The sequence below is a fragment of the Lithobates pipiens genome, unplaced genomic scaffold (genome assembly GCF_037356315.1).
Source record: "Lithobates pipiens isolate NorthernLeopardFrog02 unplaced genomic scaffold, aLitPip1_a1.2 Scaffold_22, whole genome shotgun sequence".
Classification (NCBI taxonomy): domain Eukaryota; kingdom Metazoa; phylum Chordata; class Amphibia; order Anura; family Ranidae; genus Lithobates; species Lithobates pipiens.
Window position 1 is genome coordinate 75331727 of NW_027507784.1, and position 20719 is coordinate 75352445.

A 20719-nucleotide genomic window follows, 5' to 3' on the forward strand; every position below is an offset into this window, starting at 1 on the left:
GATCGAGCTGTCCTCTGCTCAATTCACACAGTGCCAAATGCCGCCGAGCTCCGTTGCCTGCGACTTTACGGCGCACGGGAGCGAAGATCGGCGCCAAATTCAAAAAAGTAAAAAGACACAAAACACACACAGTACTGTAATCTTACAGATTACAGTACTGTATTAAAAAATGACACACTCCCTTTGTCCCTAGTGGTCTGTGCAGTGCCCTGCATGCACTTTTATATTATAAATACTGTTTTTTTTCTGCCTGGAATTTGGAGATTGTCCATAGCAACCAGAAAGTGTCCCTTTTTCAGTGTTTTAGGATTTGATTAAATTATTGAATACTTTTTATTATTCTTTATTATATTATAAACTTTATCATACCCGGGATGTCTGCTAGATTCTGGTTTGAACAGATTTAAGAGAGTTATTCCTAAGAATTACAGGACTACAATATAAAACACCAAATTTCCATGCAAAATAATTGTACCACTTTCAGCACCTAAAACCAGAACTAATCATACTGCCAGGGAGGTTAAAGGAGCTAATGTACCTTCATTGTGGTTCGCGCAGGGCTGCCAACCTGCCGCAGTATATGTATGTAAACCAGTCTGGAAGTGGTTAATATGTGTTCATGTCATTTTTTTAAATAAATGTGTTATAATATGGGAAAATAAAAATGTAATTATTATGAATTAACAGTCTGGGAGCCTGTAAAATCCCAGTCCACATATATTTTTTTATACATTGATTTGAAAGGATGATAGCATTCCCGGGGGTGTGAAAAACTCAACTTTTGTTGTATATATTTAAAACAAATTTTAACTGAACTGCGGTTTTCTCTTAGAATTTTTTTTAAAGCTTGACGCCATTCTTTCTTTGTCACGCCGCAGATGACTTATGCAAACTGACTTGTGAAAACGGCGGCAGATGTATAATAAATGAGAAGGGCGCTCTAAGATGCCACTGCTGGCCCAGTTTCTCCGGAGAAAGATGTGAGATGAACCACTGCACTAATTACTGCTTGAACGGAGGGACATGTACTGCTTCTGCTTTGGGTAAATATTTGTAATTAAACACGACAATCTCCATAAACCTTGCACTATCCTGTTTACTTGTTGTCTTCCAATGTGCGTCCTGATTTCCCTTCTAATTATTAATCCAAGTTTCCGCTAATCATTAATCCTAGTTAATAATAATTGCATTTTTCCCCTCGACCAACCATATGGAACAAACGTTTCAGATAAATTAAAAACTTGACATAATGTTAAAATACCCCCCCCCCCCCCATCCCCTTTTTTTTAACTGGGATGAAAATAGAAATGTTAAAAATAGATTTGTCTAATGCCTGCGAAGCTTTGTGCATAATCCAACAATCTGCGGTCGTATCCCAGCCTCCAGATGCAAGCAGAGTGGGAATTACTTTTGAGAGAGTTCGATAACAGGTGGTGCAGAGTTTTTCCAGAGTCGCGCAACAAGCCAGTGACAAATTATGACAGACGTATGAATCACAAACAGACATCGATGCCGCATCATGAATAATGCATTATTAATTCTACCAGCCGTGCTTCATGGTCCATGGGATTCAAGACTGTTTGGTGGAGCGAGTGATATGTCATGTGTTTTATTGTATGGGTGCTTGAGGACCCTGAAATTCCTTGTCAAGGCATGAAAGAATGACTTGACATCTGCGAGGAAGCATAAATAATCATTTTGTTGGGCGCTCTGGATTTGAAGCTGCCATTGTCTAAGAAGGTATAGATCTTAGAAAAAGGTGTCCGTTTGCAGGTAAATTATTGGAAACCATTCTGGGAAATGTGCCAGATTTAAGTAAAGCTCAACCTCTCAGCTGGTGAGACTTATCTTGTCATTCAGAGCAAAAGAATGTCACCAGCACACCAAAGATCTCCAGAGCGAGTCCTAAGCTTTATTCAGCGATCACATCATTACAGCAGATTGCAATGTTTTGGAGCCATGCACGACCCCTTCATCAGGCATGCCCTTCCTCCCCCACCACTCCATTAACCCAGTGTAGCCCCATTACATACCTGGTACTTTCATATATGGGGGAGCAATTGACTCCGTAAATTCAAGATGCAGTGATAGGAGCCTAAATAGAAAAATACCTAGGTTGAATGTTGACGGATGGTGATGGAAGAAAAGTCCTTACAAGGTGCGCACCGACAAAGTGCTATGTTAAGGTGTTTACTAAGCTCTCCCAGCTCTTCTCATGGACTATAAAACATCTCCCCTTATATAGATGAGGAGAGGATGAGTTTTTTTGGGTTTGTTCTGAAGGTGAGAAGAGGGTGAGGTGTTCTGCTGTCTAGATCAGAAGCAAGCAGCAGCAGGGTGATAACCCTGCTCCTCCATAAATACAGTACACTGAGTGAGGCAGCACATTGGTATAGTGGTTAGCACTCTCACCTAGCAGTAAGAAGGGTCACTGGTTCAAATCCCAACCATGACACTACCTGCCTGGAGTTTGCATGTTCTCCCTGTGCCTGCGTGGGTTTCCTCCGGGTACTACGGTTTCCTCCCACACCCCAAAGACATGCAGGTAGGTTAATTGGCTTCTGTCCAAAATTGGCCCTAGTATATGAATGGGGACCTTGGATTGTGGGCTCCTTGAGGGTAGGGATGTACAGGGATAGGAACAATTGTAGACACTCACTCAGGATGGACTGGTGTCTTTATTCAACCTTACTAACTATGTAACTATGAGCATTGTCACCCTAGGATGGGAAGTGTGTTACAGGCCGGTTAACAGGTGGAGATATGCACTGTTTAATTTCCTGTGTTTTAACATAAAAAAAGAATTAAGACTCTGTTTAGAAATATATCTACAAAATTCATCAAAACAACCTTCAGATCATGAAAACTAATTTCAGAAAAGTATACAAATACATGTATTTTCAAAAAGTGTCAACCCAAAGGCAGACATTTTGGAAATAAATTGTAATTTTCTCCTCTCTTATCCTTAAAAAAATTAAAAATTAAAAATGAAAAAAAATTCAAATAGAATGAAAATTTGGCACTTTCAGAAATAAAGTATACCCACCACTGTAACTGGAATACATTGTACATACACGCTTCCAATTGTGACAACTGTCACTAGATAATCTGTTTACCATCAAAATTATTTCTACATCTCTAAATTAAACATTTACACATCCTGCATCGTGATTGATAAAAAGGACAGGCTACTCAATGGCAGTAATGAAAATCAATTTGTGTTTGTGAAAGTGAATAATTATGTTTACAAATGCCTCTGGCACCGGAATTTAAAGAGCCTGAAGGTGAACAAGATTATAAACATGTCAGCCACAATTTGCAAGTGATTAATCAGTAATAGGAGAATATACATGTGGTCTAGGGAAATGCAGGCATTGCCGACTGCTGTCTTGCTGAGAACATGGATGTTGCATCTGGTGCTTGGATGTGGCTCATGTTGTAGTTCTATGGTAAACCTCATGTAGATGGCTATGTATACCAGCTGTATATTGTTAAAGCTGAAGCTAAATCTGTTTATAATTTGCCCACACACACACACACACACGCACACACACACACACACTGTCATCACTGAGCCTCTTGGCTTCTCTATGCAATCCAGTCAAATCATGACTGGTAGTAGGGGTGGTAGGGTGCAGTACAGACCTTCCTGAAAACATCACAGCTCCCTGCCTCAGCACTCCTCTCAAGAGCCCCCAACCATGATGCAAGCAGTAGGTTGGGTTTTGGAAGGGTTTATGCATTATCAAGATGCTTTGATGAGAAGATGTCATTGTGAAGGATTGGGAGTTCCTGGGCAGGCTTCATTTCCATGCATTGCAGACTACCCTAGATGCCTCTAATGCCGCGTACACACGATCAAACAATCCGGTGGAAAAGTCCGGCAAACTCAAGTCCGCCAAACAATCCCCCCGTGTGTAGCCTCCGGCATACTTTTTTGACCCGACAGTACGGCGGACTTAGAATTTCGGTTTGCACAACAAACTGCACGCCGTACTCGCATTTCGGCGGACAATCCAGCCGTGTGTATGCCAGTCCGCCGTACTTTTGAAATGAGCAGACTTTTCCCGCCCGGAGAAAAGTCCGCTCATTTTGAGCGGGTCTCCAGGTAGGCAGGGCCCGCGAAGGAGACGTCGCTGGCCCCGCCGCCTGGTATGGACTTAAAGGGGAACCCCAACACCGAAAAAAATCGGCGTGGGGATCCCCCCCAAGTCCACAACGGACCCTTGTCCGAGCACGCTACCCGGCCGGCCAGGAAAGGGGGGCGAGCGAGCGCCCCCCCCCCTTAGCTATACCAGGCCGCGTGCCCTCAACATGGGGGGTTCCTTGGGGAAGTGGGGGGCCGCGCGGCCCCCCACCCCAAAGCACCTTGTCCCCATGTTGATGAGGACAAGGGCCTCTTCCCGACAACCCTGGCCGTTGGTTGTCGGGGTCTGCGGGCGGGGGGCTTATCGGAATCTGGGAGCCCCCTTTAATAAGGGGGCCCCCGGATACCGGCCCCCCACCCTATGTGAATGAGTATGGGGTACAATGTACCCCTACCCATTCACCTGTAAAATAAAAGTACAAAAAAACCACAACACATGAGATAAAATACTTTATTGCACAGCTCCGGGGGTCTTCCGTCTTCGGGGGTCTTCTCGCCGGACTCCTCCACTATCTTCTTGTAGCTCTTTTGCTAGCGGAGGAGTCCGGCTTTCTTCCTCGCCGCCGGCCTCTTCTCCCGACTTCGGGGGTCTTGTCCCCCTCTTCGGTTCTTCTGCCGGGCCACCACGCCTTCTTATAGCTCTTTTACAGGTGGTGGCCCGGTCTTCTGTCGCCGCTGCCGCCTTCCGTTCTTCTTCTTCTTTTTGGGCAAATTCCGACGGACAGTTTGGCGGACGTCCGCCAGACTAAGTACGTCAGACAGACGGCTACGTGTGTACGCGGCTTTAGATGCTGAGCCTCTCATTATTAACATAATTTAAAGCCCATGAGATCAAAGTTGCTGGGCATGGACAATCAGCCTGGAGAGGAAAGAACTAGATGATGCTGGACCTCCTGCAGCTAATTCAATAAGCTAAATATTTTACTTGCATCTTCTTCTGGGTCATAGTTTCTTTTCAACCATGCATGGTCTTTCACAGGCAATTTTTCCCTGCTTGGATACTGTATACATTGTACAAAAATCATTATTTTTGACGACTGACAGAAATTTTTTCAAGCTTGTTTCTTCAGATTGTTTTCATCTGCAGTCGGAATTGGCTATCGAAAGTTCAGTAAACACTATAAGAAGACTGGACAATCCTTCGGAATACTGACTTTTTTGTCCAAACTTCTCACAGCATGTACTAGGCTTAAGAAATGAGGCAGATGCTATCTGGCCTTCTGCAGCTTCTAATACGCAATGGGGTTTATTTACTAAAACTGGAAAGTGCAAAATTGGGTGCAGCTCTGCATAGAAACCAATCAGCTTCTATTGTTTTTTATTTAATCAAAGCTTAATTGAACAAGCTTAGGTTAGAAGCTGATTGGCTACCATGTACAGCTGAACCAGATTTTGCACTCTCCAGGTTTGGTAAGTCAACCTCCATGTGTGAAGCTTGCAGTGTGCAGTGAACTCAGAGTAAGCATTTTAAGAACAGGAGAGGAGCCTGTACAACTGTGCAAAACTGAAGATACCGGTGGAGTTCAGGTTTAAACAGTCTTTATGACATTAAAATGCATACCTAGCCAAAGCATTTTCTTTATGTTTTGAGTAGAGTAGGGAATGGTCAAGGTGTGTGTTTTTTATTGTTATCTGTGTCCCAGTGTGGACATCCCCCTTCACTTCCTGTCCTATAGGCACACCAAGTGAGAGAAAACCTCTGCAAAGAGGAAAAACTCCTACTTAGGACTGTGTTACACTCTTGTCACCCAAGATATACCCACAAGATCTCCTCTTAACTTTAGTTCTGGTGACAACCATATATGACCTTCTTGGCAGGTGCCCAGGCAGGCAGGACTAGAGAGTTAGCACCAAGACCTAAAGAGGACTTTGCATTAAAATGTAAGTTCCACTTACATTCTTTGGGCCCTATCCATCTTCACAAATCATCTACAATTAGTAGAAGTAAAATGTACCTGTAAGAAAAAAAATTGAATTTGTACTCAGCCCATCCCCATCTTCTACCCATGGCTACAACGTAAGAATGACATTACACACCTGGCTAGATCCTGAGGAACCCGGAGCTGCTGAAATATATCAGAAGATGATCTTGCAATGGATTCAAATTTCTTCTCATGATCCCCTGTTTTACATTCACCGGGTGTCGGATTCCCTCCTGATTGGCTGAGACACAGCAGTGGATGCCATTGGCTTCCTCTGCTGTCAATCAAAGTCAGTGAGCCAATGAGGAGAGAGAGGGGGTGGGCCGAGCCGTAGCTCTGTGTCTGAATGGACACACAGTGCAATGGCTTGGTTTAGGTGTTCCCATAGCAAGATTTTTGCTGTGGGGGCACTTGGAAAGAGAGAGGTGCCAGGAGTGCCGGCAAGGGACCTGATAAAAGGAGGATCCAGATTGTTATGTGCAAAAATCCCTGCACAGAGCAGGCAAGTATAATATGTTTGTATGTTTTGTATTTTTAACCAAAACAAAATAAGACTTTAGTATCACTTGAAAGTTGCAACTGTAATTTAAGTAGACGCTGTGCAAGAGGTTCAATAAGTGCTTCATCCCGGCCTGGAATGGGGCTACCACAAGATTATTATACAGGATTTATATAGCATCAACATTTTGTGCAGGACTTTTTCTGAGCTCAGGAAAATGCCTACAACTGCAATCCCTAATGATGATTTTGAGAGAAAGCCGGCATTCTGATTGGACAAGTTGTTTTACTAGCAGCACAGTGGCTATGTGATTAGCACCTCTGTCTGACAGCACTAGGGACATTGATTCAAATCCCAACTATGGCCCAACCTGCCTAGAGTTTGTATGTTCTCCCTGTACCTGCATGGGTTTCCTCCCACAATCCAAAGACATGCTAGTAGGTTAATTGGCTCCTGTCTAAATTGGTCCTAGTATATGTATGAATGTGAGTTAGGGACCTTGAGAAATTGTAAGCATCTTGAGAGCAGGGACTGATGCGAATGTATAAAACATATGTAAAGCTCTGTGTAAATTGTCAGTGCTATATAAATGCCTGTAATAAATAAAATAGCACATGCTGTGGATTGAGCAGGCTGCAAGCAACGGTTTAGTGTGTCTCAGCTAACAGGTTGGAAAGTGATGCTCTAGGGTACTTTCAAAATCTCAAAGATTATAAAAATTGCATGAACGGCCTCCACCTAAACCTTAATAAAATGCTGTACAATCTAATAACTCATTATATCCACCCAAATGTTAAAATTCTCAACAAATCCCACCAGCGAGACACTCATTGTCAGTTTGCTCTCCATTAAGCCTTTTGGCAAATTCCTAGGCGGACATTGCGCTGCTAGACTTTGGGGCAGCTTTAATTAAAATTTATACGTTTATGACAGTTGTATTGAACTACAATAATTGAACCAGGAAAATGTCATCAGTTAATTAAAGGCACACATCTGAGAGACATAATTAAAACTTTAGATTTAGTTGGAAAGTTCTTGAGCAAACCAAATTAATAAGATTTCATCAGTAATGAACAGAAGCATTATTATGGTCGGTGGAATGAGTTTTATATTCATGGAATGCTAGAAAGGAGAGGGCGTGCTTTTTTGTACTAAATTATGTAGGTCCTTAATAACTTAATCATTTCTAGAATCATCAATATTACAAAAGAAAATTGTTAAATAATTGCTACAAAGAAAAGTTAGCTAGCAGCATGACGATGAAATTGCAACAAGAGGCTAAATAAAAACTGTTATTCCCGTTAAAAGTAATTTCCTGCTGCATCCAATGTTGGATGTTTCCATGGGTACAGTCATACTCATTCATTGGTAAAACAACCCTGTGATTATTTATGTCTCCATCAAATAATGTTATACTGAAGGTATCACTCTTAGCTGCATTTCCCAGTAACAATAAGCCCTTGTACACACGGTCGGAGATTCCGTCGGAATGTGTCCGATCGGAGCGCTTTGTCGGATATTCCGACTGTGTGTGGTCTGCATTGGACTGTTTCCGTCGGAATATCAGTCAGACCAAATTTTCCAACTTGCCGGAAATATTTTCCGACAAACTGCTCCGATCGGACACACTCCAATCATGTGTAGAGAATTCCGATCGGACAAAGTGCCACGCATGTTCAGATCAAATTCCTACATTAAAGCTATTGGCTACTAGCCTGAACGTAGTCCCATCGTAACGAAATTACGTCATCACGTTCTGAAAGATCGGATTTGCTCGACCGTGTGTATGCAACAGTTTCGGACAAGATCCGTCGGACAAAATCCGACGGATTTGGTTGTCGGAATCTCCGACTGTGTGTACAAGGGCTAATACACAATAGTTGAATGCCCCCCCCCCCCCCCAACACAAAATTTACAGTATGGCTGTACTTTTGTGGATACCTCTTACTTGTCCAAAAGACCATGGTGCTTCCATTGAATGGTATAAGGCATACAGTCCTAAGAAATTTTGGACAGATGTGCCCTTCCAACCTTGTTGGAAGTTTGGGAAGCGCCCCTTTCTATGCCACTATTATTGTGCACCTGTGTGCCCCTGTGTGCCCCTGTGTGCTCCTGTGTGCATAGCCAGGTCTATAAAGACAAGGCCAAATGAGTTTGGTTTGGAGGAACTCAAGTGGCCTGCAAGGAGCTCTGATCTCAACCCTATCCAAAGATCTTTGGAATGAGTTAGATACCCAATAGTGAGCCATGCCTTCTGCATTAGTACCCGACCTTACAATTGCTCTTTTGGCTGAAAGGGCACAAATTCCAACAGGCAAATTCCAAAATCTTGTGGGAAGGCCTTGTTTTCCAAAATAAATCCCTATATATCCACTACTTAATGGCACTGTAATCTGTTTACACTGAAATGTATCCTTTTATTGTGTTTTTTCTGCCTCCTTGTAATATCCTCACTGAGCTGTTGAACCTCTCCCTTTACCACTCTCTTCCATTTGTTTGGAACAGGCAGTGCATGTTAGTTGCGGTTGTGTACACTGCTCTATGCAAACTACACAGCCATAGTCCATCTCAGAGCAAGCAAAAGAGGATGGCTATGTTCCCACACACAGTGGGACCATGGAGAATGAACATAGCCAACCTCTAATAGAAAGTCAGATCACATCACCAATATCAATGGAATTTGGAGAAGGCTAAGCCCTTGTACACACGGTCGGAGATTCCGTAGGAATGTGTCCTATCGGACCGTTTTGTTGGATATTCCGACTGTGTGTGGTCTGCATCGGACTGTTTCCGTCGGAATATCCGTCGGACCAAATTTTCCAACTTGCTGGAAATATTTTCCGACAAACTGCTCCGATCGGACATACTCCAATCATGTGTAGCCTACTCCGACGGACAAAGTGCAACGCATGCTCAGATCAAATTACTAGACTAAAGCTATTGGCTACTAGCCTGAACGTAGTCCCGTTGTAACAAAATAACGTCATCACGTTATGTACAATCGGATTTTCCGACAACTTTGTCCGACCGTGTGTATGCAACAGTTTCGGATAAAATCCGTCGGACAAAATCCAACGGATTTGGTTGTCAGAATGTCCGACCGTGTGTACAAGGGCTAACAGCAATAGAAGGTACTATCTTCAGTTAAGAACACATACTTGAATATCATTTTATTCTTTTTAAACCAGAGTTTAGTACCACTGTAATGATCACAGTTTTGAATTGGGATGTCCAACAATCTCATATAACTGTGATGATTAGGTATCAGCATTATCTATCTATTTATCTGGCAGGATGGTACGTTTGAATTGTTTAGGCTGGACCATGTGCATTCATGCAACATGTACTGGCAGATGTAGCAGATTTTCTAAACATTTTCAATTTTTTATAAGATCACAAGCCAAACAGAACACTCAATGTATTCTGCACTTGTATCTAGCCGAAGAGTCTATGGTTTGAAACTGCCTGTCTTACCTAGTTCTACTAGAGAAATTGGTGTCTATTACATTTTACAGTTAGTTGAATGGCTGGTGACCCAGATAACTAAATATGCAGCAGCTAAAAGGCTTTCATTACATTTTAGACTTGGAATGTTTTTTTTTTCCTCTGTTAATACAATTGTGAAAAGGTCATGGAATATTATTCCCTGCTTAGAGAAGTTATACTTACTCTATTCAGTGCTGGTATTTCATAGAGAGGGATGTTTTGGTACAACAAGCACAGAGTAATTTGTACAAAAAGGTTGAATTAAGTGAATAGAAATCTTGTTTTAGGTTGTTACAGGGATATCCCAACAGAATAATGTGGATTGTCTTTGAAATGCTAAAAAAGCATTTGTGGCATACTACAGTCAATCTGAATTTTAAAAAGGGGAGTGAGTGGATTGCTTTGAATTAATCTATTTTCCTATCTAGAATGTCTTGAACAGACAAAAAGAGAAATGTAGTGGATGTGTAAACATTTATTAACCACTTCAATACCAGGCACTTGGACACCTTCCTGCCCAGGCCAATTTTCAGCTTTCAGCGCTGTCGCACGAAAATTTGGAAAAAAAATGTTTTTTTCTTTGTTTCTGTTAAATTTTTTTTGGAATAAGTATGTTTACTTCTTCAATGATGGGCACTGATATGGCTGCACTGATGGGTACTGATAAGGCAGCACTGATGGGCACCGATGAGGGGGCACTGATGGGCTCTGATAAAGGGCACTGATAGGCAGCACTGATGGGCACTGATAGGTGGCACTGGTAAGCGGCACTGATGGGCACTCGTAGGTGGCACTGATGGGTACTTATGGGTGGCACTGATAGGTGGCACATATGGGCACTGATAGGTGGGCACTGATGGGCACAGATGGGCCCTGATAGGTGGTATTGATGGACACTGATGGGTGGCATTGCTGGGCATCATTAATTTCTTACGCAGAGTGCTGCAGTACCATGGGGTGCTGTCTGAGTTTGTCAGGGGTGCCACAGCATCCTGGTTGAGGAAGGCTACTATACAAGGCCACAACTGGCAGAGTGGGAGCTGACAGTAATGTGCAAAGCCATGAATGGGGGAGGAAGTTCTAAACTGCCCCACCTCCCCCTACAATGCAGTAAACAGCAGAGGAAAAGCTGCAAAGCATGTACTGAATCCAGCAAGTTGTGAAAAAGGTGGCTAGTAAACAGCACTCATAACATGAAAGGAGATTTTTCAAGTAGGTTTATATTGTCTAAAATCTTTAGTTTACCTTTAAGAACATAACATTTCAAAAGGAGATATATAGCAATTATATGTATTGCTGTATTGATGTGAGTCTTCCTTTAAATTGAGCCAATAGTTAAGTGGGTGGGAAAAATAAAACAAATGTACAAGTCCAAGATCTCACAAACTCCCGGTGACATGATTGTGTTTATTTGATTTATGGTATATAATGACACATCACTTTCTTTACAGGTAAACCCACTTGCACCTGCACTTTAGGATTTACAGGACCTAACTGTGGCAAAAAAGTCTGCGAGAATGTGTGTCAGAATGGAGGCGCGTGTAGCGTATCACCTGGCAATCAAGCCCAATGTACCTGCTTTAATGAATATACAGGGGACAGATGCCAATATCGTAAGTCAAAAGAACTTTTCCTAAAGGGAATTTGTATTGTTTATTCTTATCAATGTATGTTGATGTATTATAGACCATGTTGGTTATAGTAAATACTATACATTACATGAATACCTAGAGACAGCCATAAATGTTCAAAGCATATACATGCTGTGGCTCCTGCTTAGTAGATCCACATCTGCCCCCTCTGGATACTGCTGCACACAGCGGCTGTAATACCCCTTGTTTCTGGTGTATGCCACAATACACAGCCCTGGAGTGAGTATCCATCATATGGCAAGTGATCATAGGTCAGGAAAGCCATGTGACTGCATTAACCAATAAGAAGCACATCTTCTTCTTCTGGCAGGTTCCAGAAGAATGTAGCACATGCAAACCACATTATCAGGACTTTTAGATGCATATGATGAAATCATTGTTTAATTAACATATAATTTTGTTCAAATATGAACATAACACCAATACCATAAAACCAAGCAAAGTATGGCTGATTATCAGGCTTTCATACTTACCACTTCAAGCATTAGCAACTTACCACCATGCAGGTCAGGTGACTGGGGGCGTTTGATGAAAATCGTGACACCTGACTAGCATACCTACAGTGTATAAGCTGTTGGACATCCCATTCCAAAACCATGGACATTATTGTGAAGTTGTAACCACGCTAAGTATAACTATAAATAGTATAGTAAAAAATAATATCTTAAATCAAGTAAATTCATCTAAACAAATTATCCTTTCATGTGCATACATAATAATTCAACAATCAAAATCATCATCCAAACAGTGATGTCCAATGCTTCCTAGACATCACCATTGGACATCACTGTTTGGGACACATTTTGTGAAAATTAATGTAATCACTTGGTTGGAAGACTGCACTTGTACTTTATTGGGATACATATATTTTCAACACAGACTGAATATATCAATTGGATGGTTAATTATTAATTATAATTTATGCACATGTTTTGATGAGGATTTTGTTTGTTGAATTATATGTTTATTTATTAAGGATCATTTTTTAGATTAATTTATTTAATTTGAGGTAATATTTATATATAGATAGTTACACTTGGCGCATTTACTATTTATATTTTTCACTAACACCTATGGGTCACTTAAATAAATAAAATAAAAACTTTGGGGTCACTAGTAACTGCAGCTTTTTTATTTTAGTTACATGTTTATATTTTTTCAAAGTTACCCATTGGCACAGAAATTTTTATCTCACATTATTGTGAAGTTGCCTCCACCCCCCATCCCCCCCCCCGGGAAGGCTTTCAACAAGATTGTGCCTGTGGGAATATGTGTCCATTTAGCCAAACAAGCATTTGTGAGGCCAGATGAGGATGTTGAATAAGAAGGCATGGCTCACAATACATTTATAACTCATACCAAAGGTGTACCGTAGGACTGATGTCCCTTGGGCCAACAACACACTTGTGTTGCTCCACACTTAACTCATCTTACTATGTCTATATGAAGCAGGCTTTGTGCTCAGGGTAAACTCTTCCATCCTTCCTCAAACTGTTTACACAATGCTGAAAGTGCGCAATGGTCCAAAAAAGTTTTCTAGTATTAACAGTAACCTTCACTGGAAACACCAATTTACGAGAAGTTAATGACACTAGAAAACTGCATTTTCAACAGGCATTTTCTGTACTTGCTGAAAATGGTCCTAGACTAAAAATGATATATATATATATATATATATATATATATATATATATATATATATATATATATATATATATATATGTGTGTGTGTGTGAAAGCAGCCACCATATCTAAGGAATGGTAGTTTATTTTATTGTATTTTATATATTTATTTTATTTAATTTTTTAGGAATGATAAGCTAAAATATATTAAATGTTTATTATTGGGTTTAGAAATCATTTAATTAAAGTACAAATGTTCTGCTTTAGAACTATTGTTTTCTACTGAATGGATTTAAGTTTAAAGGTGAAAGGTATTTGCAATCGCTTTATAGTGGCCTAAGGGCCTATCCATCTTACTACAGAGAAGGACCCAACATGAAATTGGGGATTTCAGCTTTATTTCCTTTAAATAAGAATTTTATCTTAACAAAACGTGTTTAGTTTTCCTCAGTCTTCTTTGCACTGATATTTAATTGCTCTTTGTCAGCTTTTCTTATTACCAACTTCACAGTTCTAATCATTCCACACTGAACTAATTCATGACTTTTTTTGTTGTCTTTTCTGAAATAAAAATCTCCAGAAACGATCAATGTTTCCATGGTAAACCCTCATAAAGTGCTCTGTACAAACTAGCCTCCAACAAAAAGCCTGTATTAGAATTCTATTGGAAGTGTTTTAATTACTGTTGTAGTGTCTGGTGGGATTCGAAACTTGTGGACACTCAAAGTAAGAATCCAGCAAATGGAACATTGTTGATAGAACCAAGGCTTTGAAATTAGATACCTTGATGTTTTCAGAAAGAAACAAAGAAATATTGTTAAATAACGAGTTATCGCGTAGCACTGTACATGATTTCAGGACCATGGACAGTGTTGACATAGAGAATAATAGACTCCTGCTTTTGCTGCTGTCCGTGGTGCTGAAATAGTTTACACACTAACCCAGTAACAACATATTAGCAGCTACAATTCATAGAAGGAATTTCTCATGATAGAAATATGAAAGTTGTGATTGTCAATTGGTTTTAAAGGTGCAAGCCCTTGGATCATCCTCCCCAGTTTTGTTCTTTACCTAGTGAATCACTGATCTAGAATAAGTGTGCACATCCAGTTACCATGTCAATGTTGCCTGCTGGTTCCAGATCAGTGATTAACTAGGTGGTGAAAAATAAGCAGTTATGTATACACTATGTTTTCATTACAGGTTCCCTTTAGGTATAGCAATGCAATCTCTTTAATGCTGAAATTTGAGGATTGGATGGACTTAAAGCGGGAGTCCGCCGGGAGTCCGTGTTTTTTTTTTTTTTTTTTTTTTTAAAGCCAGCAGCTACAAATACTGCAGCTGCTGACTTTTAAAATAGTGACACTTACCTGTCCAGCGCGCCCGCTATGTCGTCACCCCAAGCCGATCTCTCGATCGTCTATCGGGTGCTGCCGCCGCCATCTTGGGTATGGGAATCAGGAAGTGGAGCCTTTCGGCTTCATTTCCCGGGTTCCCTACTGCGCATGCGCGAGTCTCGCTGCGCAATAAGGATGGACCCGCTGCCTCTGGGATCTGTGTGTTTCCCAGCAGGCAGCGGGGGACTTTCGGAAAGGGGCGTAATCTACGCCCCTTTCCGCAGAGAGCTATCCCGGAAGTGGGTGCAGATACCTGTACTGTACAGGTACCTGCACCCCCCTCCCCCCTGAAAGGTGCCAATTGTGGTGCCGGAGGGGGGGGGAGGATTCCAATGAGCGGAAGGTCCACTTTAGGGTGGACCTCCGCTTTAATCCACTTTGCACTACAAGTGCACTTGGAAGTGCAGTCACTGTAAATCCGAGGGGGACATACAAGGAAAATAAAAAACAGCATTTTAGCTTGCACATGATTGGATGATAAAATCAGCAGAGCTTCCCCTCATTTCAGATCTACCCCTCAGATTTACATTGACTGCACTTCCAAGTGTACTTGCATTGTAAAGTGGATTTGCCTTTCGTAAATAACCCCCAATATGCTTTTTCATGCAGGGCAAACCCATCCGGTTCAATTTAATGTTCCTCTTTCCCCCTGTGGCTCTTTTCAGCCATTAGTACTGGATCAGAGCTTACACAGGGCTGTGGCTTCGTCCTGCCCCCATGTGAGAAGACTGGGTCAATCAACAAGCACCAGTGATGTTACATTGAGTGAGTCACATGCTCCCCCATACCTGAAGGTACTGGGTGTTGTCTTTACTCTTTGTGGCTAAACACAGCATTGGGAAAGAAAAGGAAAGGTCATAATATGTTGCTACATGGGTATTAAGGCAAATCTGTTGCTTTACCCCACATGGGAAAAGCACAGATTTTCTTAACCACTTTCAGACCGGACCATTTTGCTGGCTTAAGACCAGACCACTTTTTGCGATTCGGCACTGCGACACTTTAACTGACAATTGCGCGGTCGTGCGACGTGGCTCCCAAACAAAATGTACGTCCTTTTTTTCCCACAAATAGAGCTTTCTTTTGGTGGTATTTGATCACCCCTGCGGTTTTAATTTTTTGCACTATAAACAAAAAGAGCGACAATTTTGAAAAAAAAAATGCATTCTTTTTTACTTTTTGTTATAATAAATATCCCCCAAAAATCTCTGAAAAAAAAATCCCTCAGTTTAGGCCGATGCCTATTCTTCTACATATTTTTGGTAAAAAAAAATTGCAATAAGCGATTATTGATTGGTTTGCGCAAAAGTTATAGCGTTTACAAAATAGGGGATAGTTTTATGGCATTTTTATTAATAATTCTTTTTTTTACCAGTAATGGCGGCGATCAGCAATTTTTATTGTGACTGTGACATTATGGCGGACACATCGGACATTTTTGACACATTTTTGGGACCATTGTCATTTATACAGCAATCATTGCTATACAAATGCACTGATTCTTGTGTAAATGACACTGGCAGTGAAGGGGTTAACCAGTGGGTGGCAGTGTAGGGGTTAAGTGTTCCTAGGGGCATGTTACTAACTGTGCGGGGCTAGGCTTTGTTTTAGTGAACACAGATCTCTGCTCCAATCACATGGAGCAGAGATCAGCGTCAATTGTTTCTAGGCGGAACGGGGAGATGCTGTTTACAATGGCATCTCCTCGTTCAGCCGCACCGGGAGACAATTGCGGGTATGCCCGCGGCGATCGAGTCCGCGGGACCCGCGACTGGACTCAGGGGGGTCCTGACCGGCACACGCGCGATGACAGGGCGGCATTTAAAACTGGACGTACCTGTAAGCCAATATGCCTGCCCGTGCCATTCTGCCGACATACATGCTCCGGTCGGGAAGTGATTAAAAGAGCACATTCAGGTAACAAGTGAAATAGATAAAAGAACATACTAATGTAATCCAAGAAGCACTGTGACTGAGTTCAAGTCAGACCACTTAGTCCAGGTCTGAGTCAGTCCATTCAGTTTTATTTAATTTGAGTTCTATGTTATTAACTGCAGTTAGGTTGTAGAAAGCTCTTCACATTGTTTCTGGGTGAGTCTGCTTTCTAGGTCATATGGTTCTGTTCTGTCATATCTCTCTGACTAATGCTTTCATCTACAACATAGCACATAAGAGGCTTGTTTTAAATGTGAAAGCTCTGGAACCGTTTTTGTTCCACTGCTAAGATAATCAGTGATCTGGAATCACTCTGGACTTGCACGTTTATTTCAGGTCAATGGCTCACTAAGTAGAGAAACACTACTGGAAATGAAGGCCTTGGGGCTTAAACCTACAGTATTAAAAGTAATCAACAATTGAAACTTCCAAATTTTTACTATGGTAGAACCACGCCATGATTAAAGCTCTTTTCTTCTCCATATTTCTCTCAACAGAAGACCTCTACACATTTTAAAGTATACCTTAAAGTATAACTAAATGAAAAACATTTTTTTTTGTTAGCTTTGAATAGAGTGGAGATGAATTAGAACACCTATTATGTTTTTATTGCTATCTGTGTCCCCATTAGCCCCCCCCCCCCCGTTATTATCAGTGAAAGTTTAAAAGAAAAACCCAAATTTTAGGTTGTTCCCTGAAAAGCAATAGCGGGGAAAACTTCCAATAGGGACACTGATTCTGGTGATCTGGGGGTCCCCAAGGGATATCCTCTCACTTCCTGTTTTAGCTATGGGACAGGAAGTGAAGTTAAATCTCCCCAATGGGGCACAGATGGCAAAAAAAAGAAATCTGACAGGGGTTATAACCCTTTCTCCCAAAAAGAAAACAAGCATATCATTCTACTTTAAACCATTTTTAGTTTTTTTTTATAGCAGAGAGTTATTAGAACGCCAGGTTTTTATTACTCTTTGTTCCCCCATTACTGAGATTCACCCTCTCTATTTATCCTGTTTACTGGTATCATTGAAAATGAAAGTGAAAGAAAATCCCACATTTTGGGTTGTCACAAGAACAATAGAGGGGGAATCTTCCAATTAGGACACTAGTCCCAGTGACTATGGTGGCAACCAGTGAGTTTTCTCACACTTTGGAGGTATTTTCTATTACTTCTTGTTTTGGCTATGGGACAGGAATTGAAGGGAAGTCTCCCCAATGGGACACAACATACATATGTTTGATATGTGCTGGCTGTACCATGTACTTATATGAGAAAGTATCCAGTTCTCTATGTACAGCTTCCCTTATATTAAATCCCTGGTGTTCCTGCCAGTCCCTCTGCTTTCCTATTAAAAACTAAGCAGGGGAACACAGCATGGTCAGTTCTCTAGTTATGCTGGGAACTCAGCCTACTCTCCTCTAATGATCAAACTTGTCCTGACACCCCACCCCTGCAGAGCCTTTCACTGTGAAGATCAGTGTGCTGTTGCTGCTCCTCCTCCCAGATCTTATGTAGCTGAGAATAGAGGAAATGTGATTAAAAGGTATTTAAAATGTTTTTATATCTATAAACATTGGGGTTGATTTACTAAAGGCAAATCCACCTTGCACTACAAATGCACTTGGAAGTGCAGTCACAGTGGTATAGTGGATGGGCGGCACAGTGGTGTAGTGGGTAGCACTTTCGCCTAACAGTAAGAAGGGTCACTGGTTCAAATCCCAACCACGACACTACCTGCTTGGAGTTTGCATGTTCTCCCTGTGCCTGCATGGGTTTACTCCGGTTTCCTCTCACACTCCAAAGACATGCTGGTAGGTTAATTGGATCCTGTCTAAATTGTCCCTAGTATGTATGAATGTGAGTTAGGGACCTTAGATTGTAAGCTCCTTGAGGGTAGGGGCTTATGTGAATGTATAATGTATATGTAAAGCGCTGCGTAAATTGATGGCGCTATATAAGTGAATAAATAGATCTGAGGGGGACATGCAAGGAACATAAAAAACAGCATTTTTGCTTGTACATGATCAGATGAAAAAATCAGCAGAGCTCCCCCTCATTGCAGAGCTTCCCCTCAGATCTAAAGTGACTGCTCTTCCAAGTGCACTTGTAGTGCAAAGTGGATTTGCCTTTAGTAAATCAACCCCCAATGTTTTGGCTTTCATTTCTGTATTAACCTGAGTGGGATGTTTTACTGGAGTGGACCTTTAAGGTCTCAACATAGCTGTAGTAATATCAAAATTATTGCAGTTAGAGTTATTAACTTTTTGCTTACCAAAAAAATAAAAATAAAAATCTAATCAAATCTTCCCAAACAAAAGATGCTTGCACCCTGTGATTTCTCATCACTAAAATCATTCATACATTGTTTCATTCTAGATGTGTGCCACCATTACTGTGTGAACTCAGAGTCCTGCACAATCTCCGATGATGGCCGAGTAGAATGTGTCTGCCCGCTGAGATACGAAGGCTCCAAATGTGAAGTAGACAAATGTATGAGGTGTCGAGGTGGACTCTGCATCATAGACAAAAACAGCAATGATGTAATTTGCAAGTAAGAACTAAAACAAATGATCTAACAAAATGGATTGCTTTTAAATACAGACTAAACTTAACAATATATTCTATTTTACAGCATCTTTTTTTTTTCCCAGGAAAAGAAAATTACTGTCTATTTTTAGATGCATGATTTTAGCTTATCCTGTATTGTGATGGGTAAAGCCCCATACACACTATCAGTTTTTCTGCTGAGTTTTTCCTTCAGATTTACCAGAACCATATAATATGAGGTCAAACCTTAGGAGTTTAAATTTCTATGCAATCAGGCAGGTCCTACACTACATGGTTTTGGTAAACCTGAAGGAAAATATCTGCAGAAAATCTGATAGCGTGTATGGGGCATTATAGAAACAAATAATTACATTTACTGAATCAGGTAATATATGGTGGTTCATGCTCACAGTGTTCACTAAAATAGACCTAGGGGTTGATTCACTAAACTGTAGAGTGTAAAATCTGGTGCAGCTCTGCAGAGAAACCAATCAACTTCAATTTTTTTTTTTTTGTGAAAGTTTAATTGGACAAGCTGAAGTTAGAAGCTGATTATGTATGTACTGCTGCACCAGAGTTTGCACCCTCCAGTTTCAGTAAATCAACCCCAATGTGTCAAATATTTAAAGCGGAGGTTCACACAAAAATTGATCCTCCACTTTCCTGAACCCTCCCCCCCCCCCTCTGGTGTCACATTTGACACATTTCAAGGGGGAGGGGGGTGCAGATACCTAAGACAGGTATTTGCACCCACTTCCAGGCATAGACTCCCATGGGAGTTTATGCTTCTTCCTGTCCCGCTGCGCTGTCTGCTGGGACACACATGGGTTCCAGAGACAGAGTGGACCATTCTCATTGCTCTGCGTGACTCGCACATGCGCAGTAGGGCACCAGGAAGTGAAGCGGCAATGCTTCACTTCACTGAGAATGGCGCCAGCAGCAGCCAAGAGCCGAGCGATTGCTCAGCTTTGGCTGCCGACATCGCTGGACTCCAGGAAAGGTGAATGTCCATTTATTAAAAGTTAGTAGCTGCAGTATTTGTAGCTGCTGGCTTTTAATAGTTCTTTTTTAGGTGGACTCCCTCTCTAAATCTAAGCTTAAAACTGCTCCCATCCACCTTCTAACACTTATACTGTCTACCCTGTAGAAGAAAGATGCGTATACTTTTTTATTACAGTATATACTCATTCTCAGGCCGCTCTGGTCCTGTCACGTGGTCTGCTCCCAGTGGCTGACTTTAGTGGAGAGGAGAGACAGCCGACAACAGAAGCCCCATAGTAAGCCTATGGGTGATGTCACTGCCCAGACTTTCCATCCATTGTTAGCCTCTCCCCTGATGCTTACTGCTGGGGAGATCATGTGACTGGACTGGGGCATCCTAAGTATAGGTAAGTTTAAGCATCTTTCTTCTACAGAAGAAAAGCTTACATTTAGGTATATATATTAGTTTATTATAATAATGGCAATTAAACTGATAATAAAGTCTCATTTTTTTTATTTAAAAATATAACAA

General features: G+C 41.3%; 1 protein-coding gene across 1 annotated transcript in view; it reads left to right on the forward strand.

The window, feature by feature from the left end:
* Window positions 1–20719, forward strand: part of LRP1B (LDL receptor related protein 1B) — a 2110020-nt gene that overhangs the window by 2001564 nt on the left and 87737 nt on the right. The window contains exons 83-85 of the mRNA XM_077447755.1: window positions 879–1043; window positions 11506–11667; window positions 19036–19210. Coding sequence (XP_077303881.1) covers window positions 879–1043; window positions 11506–11667; window positions 19036–19210 — 502 coding nt within the window. The remainder of the gene's footprint in view (window positions 1–878; window positions 1044–11505; window positions 11668–19035; window positions 19211–20719) is intronic.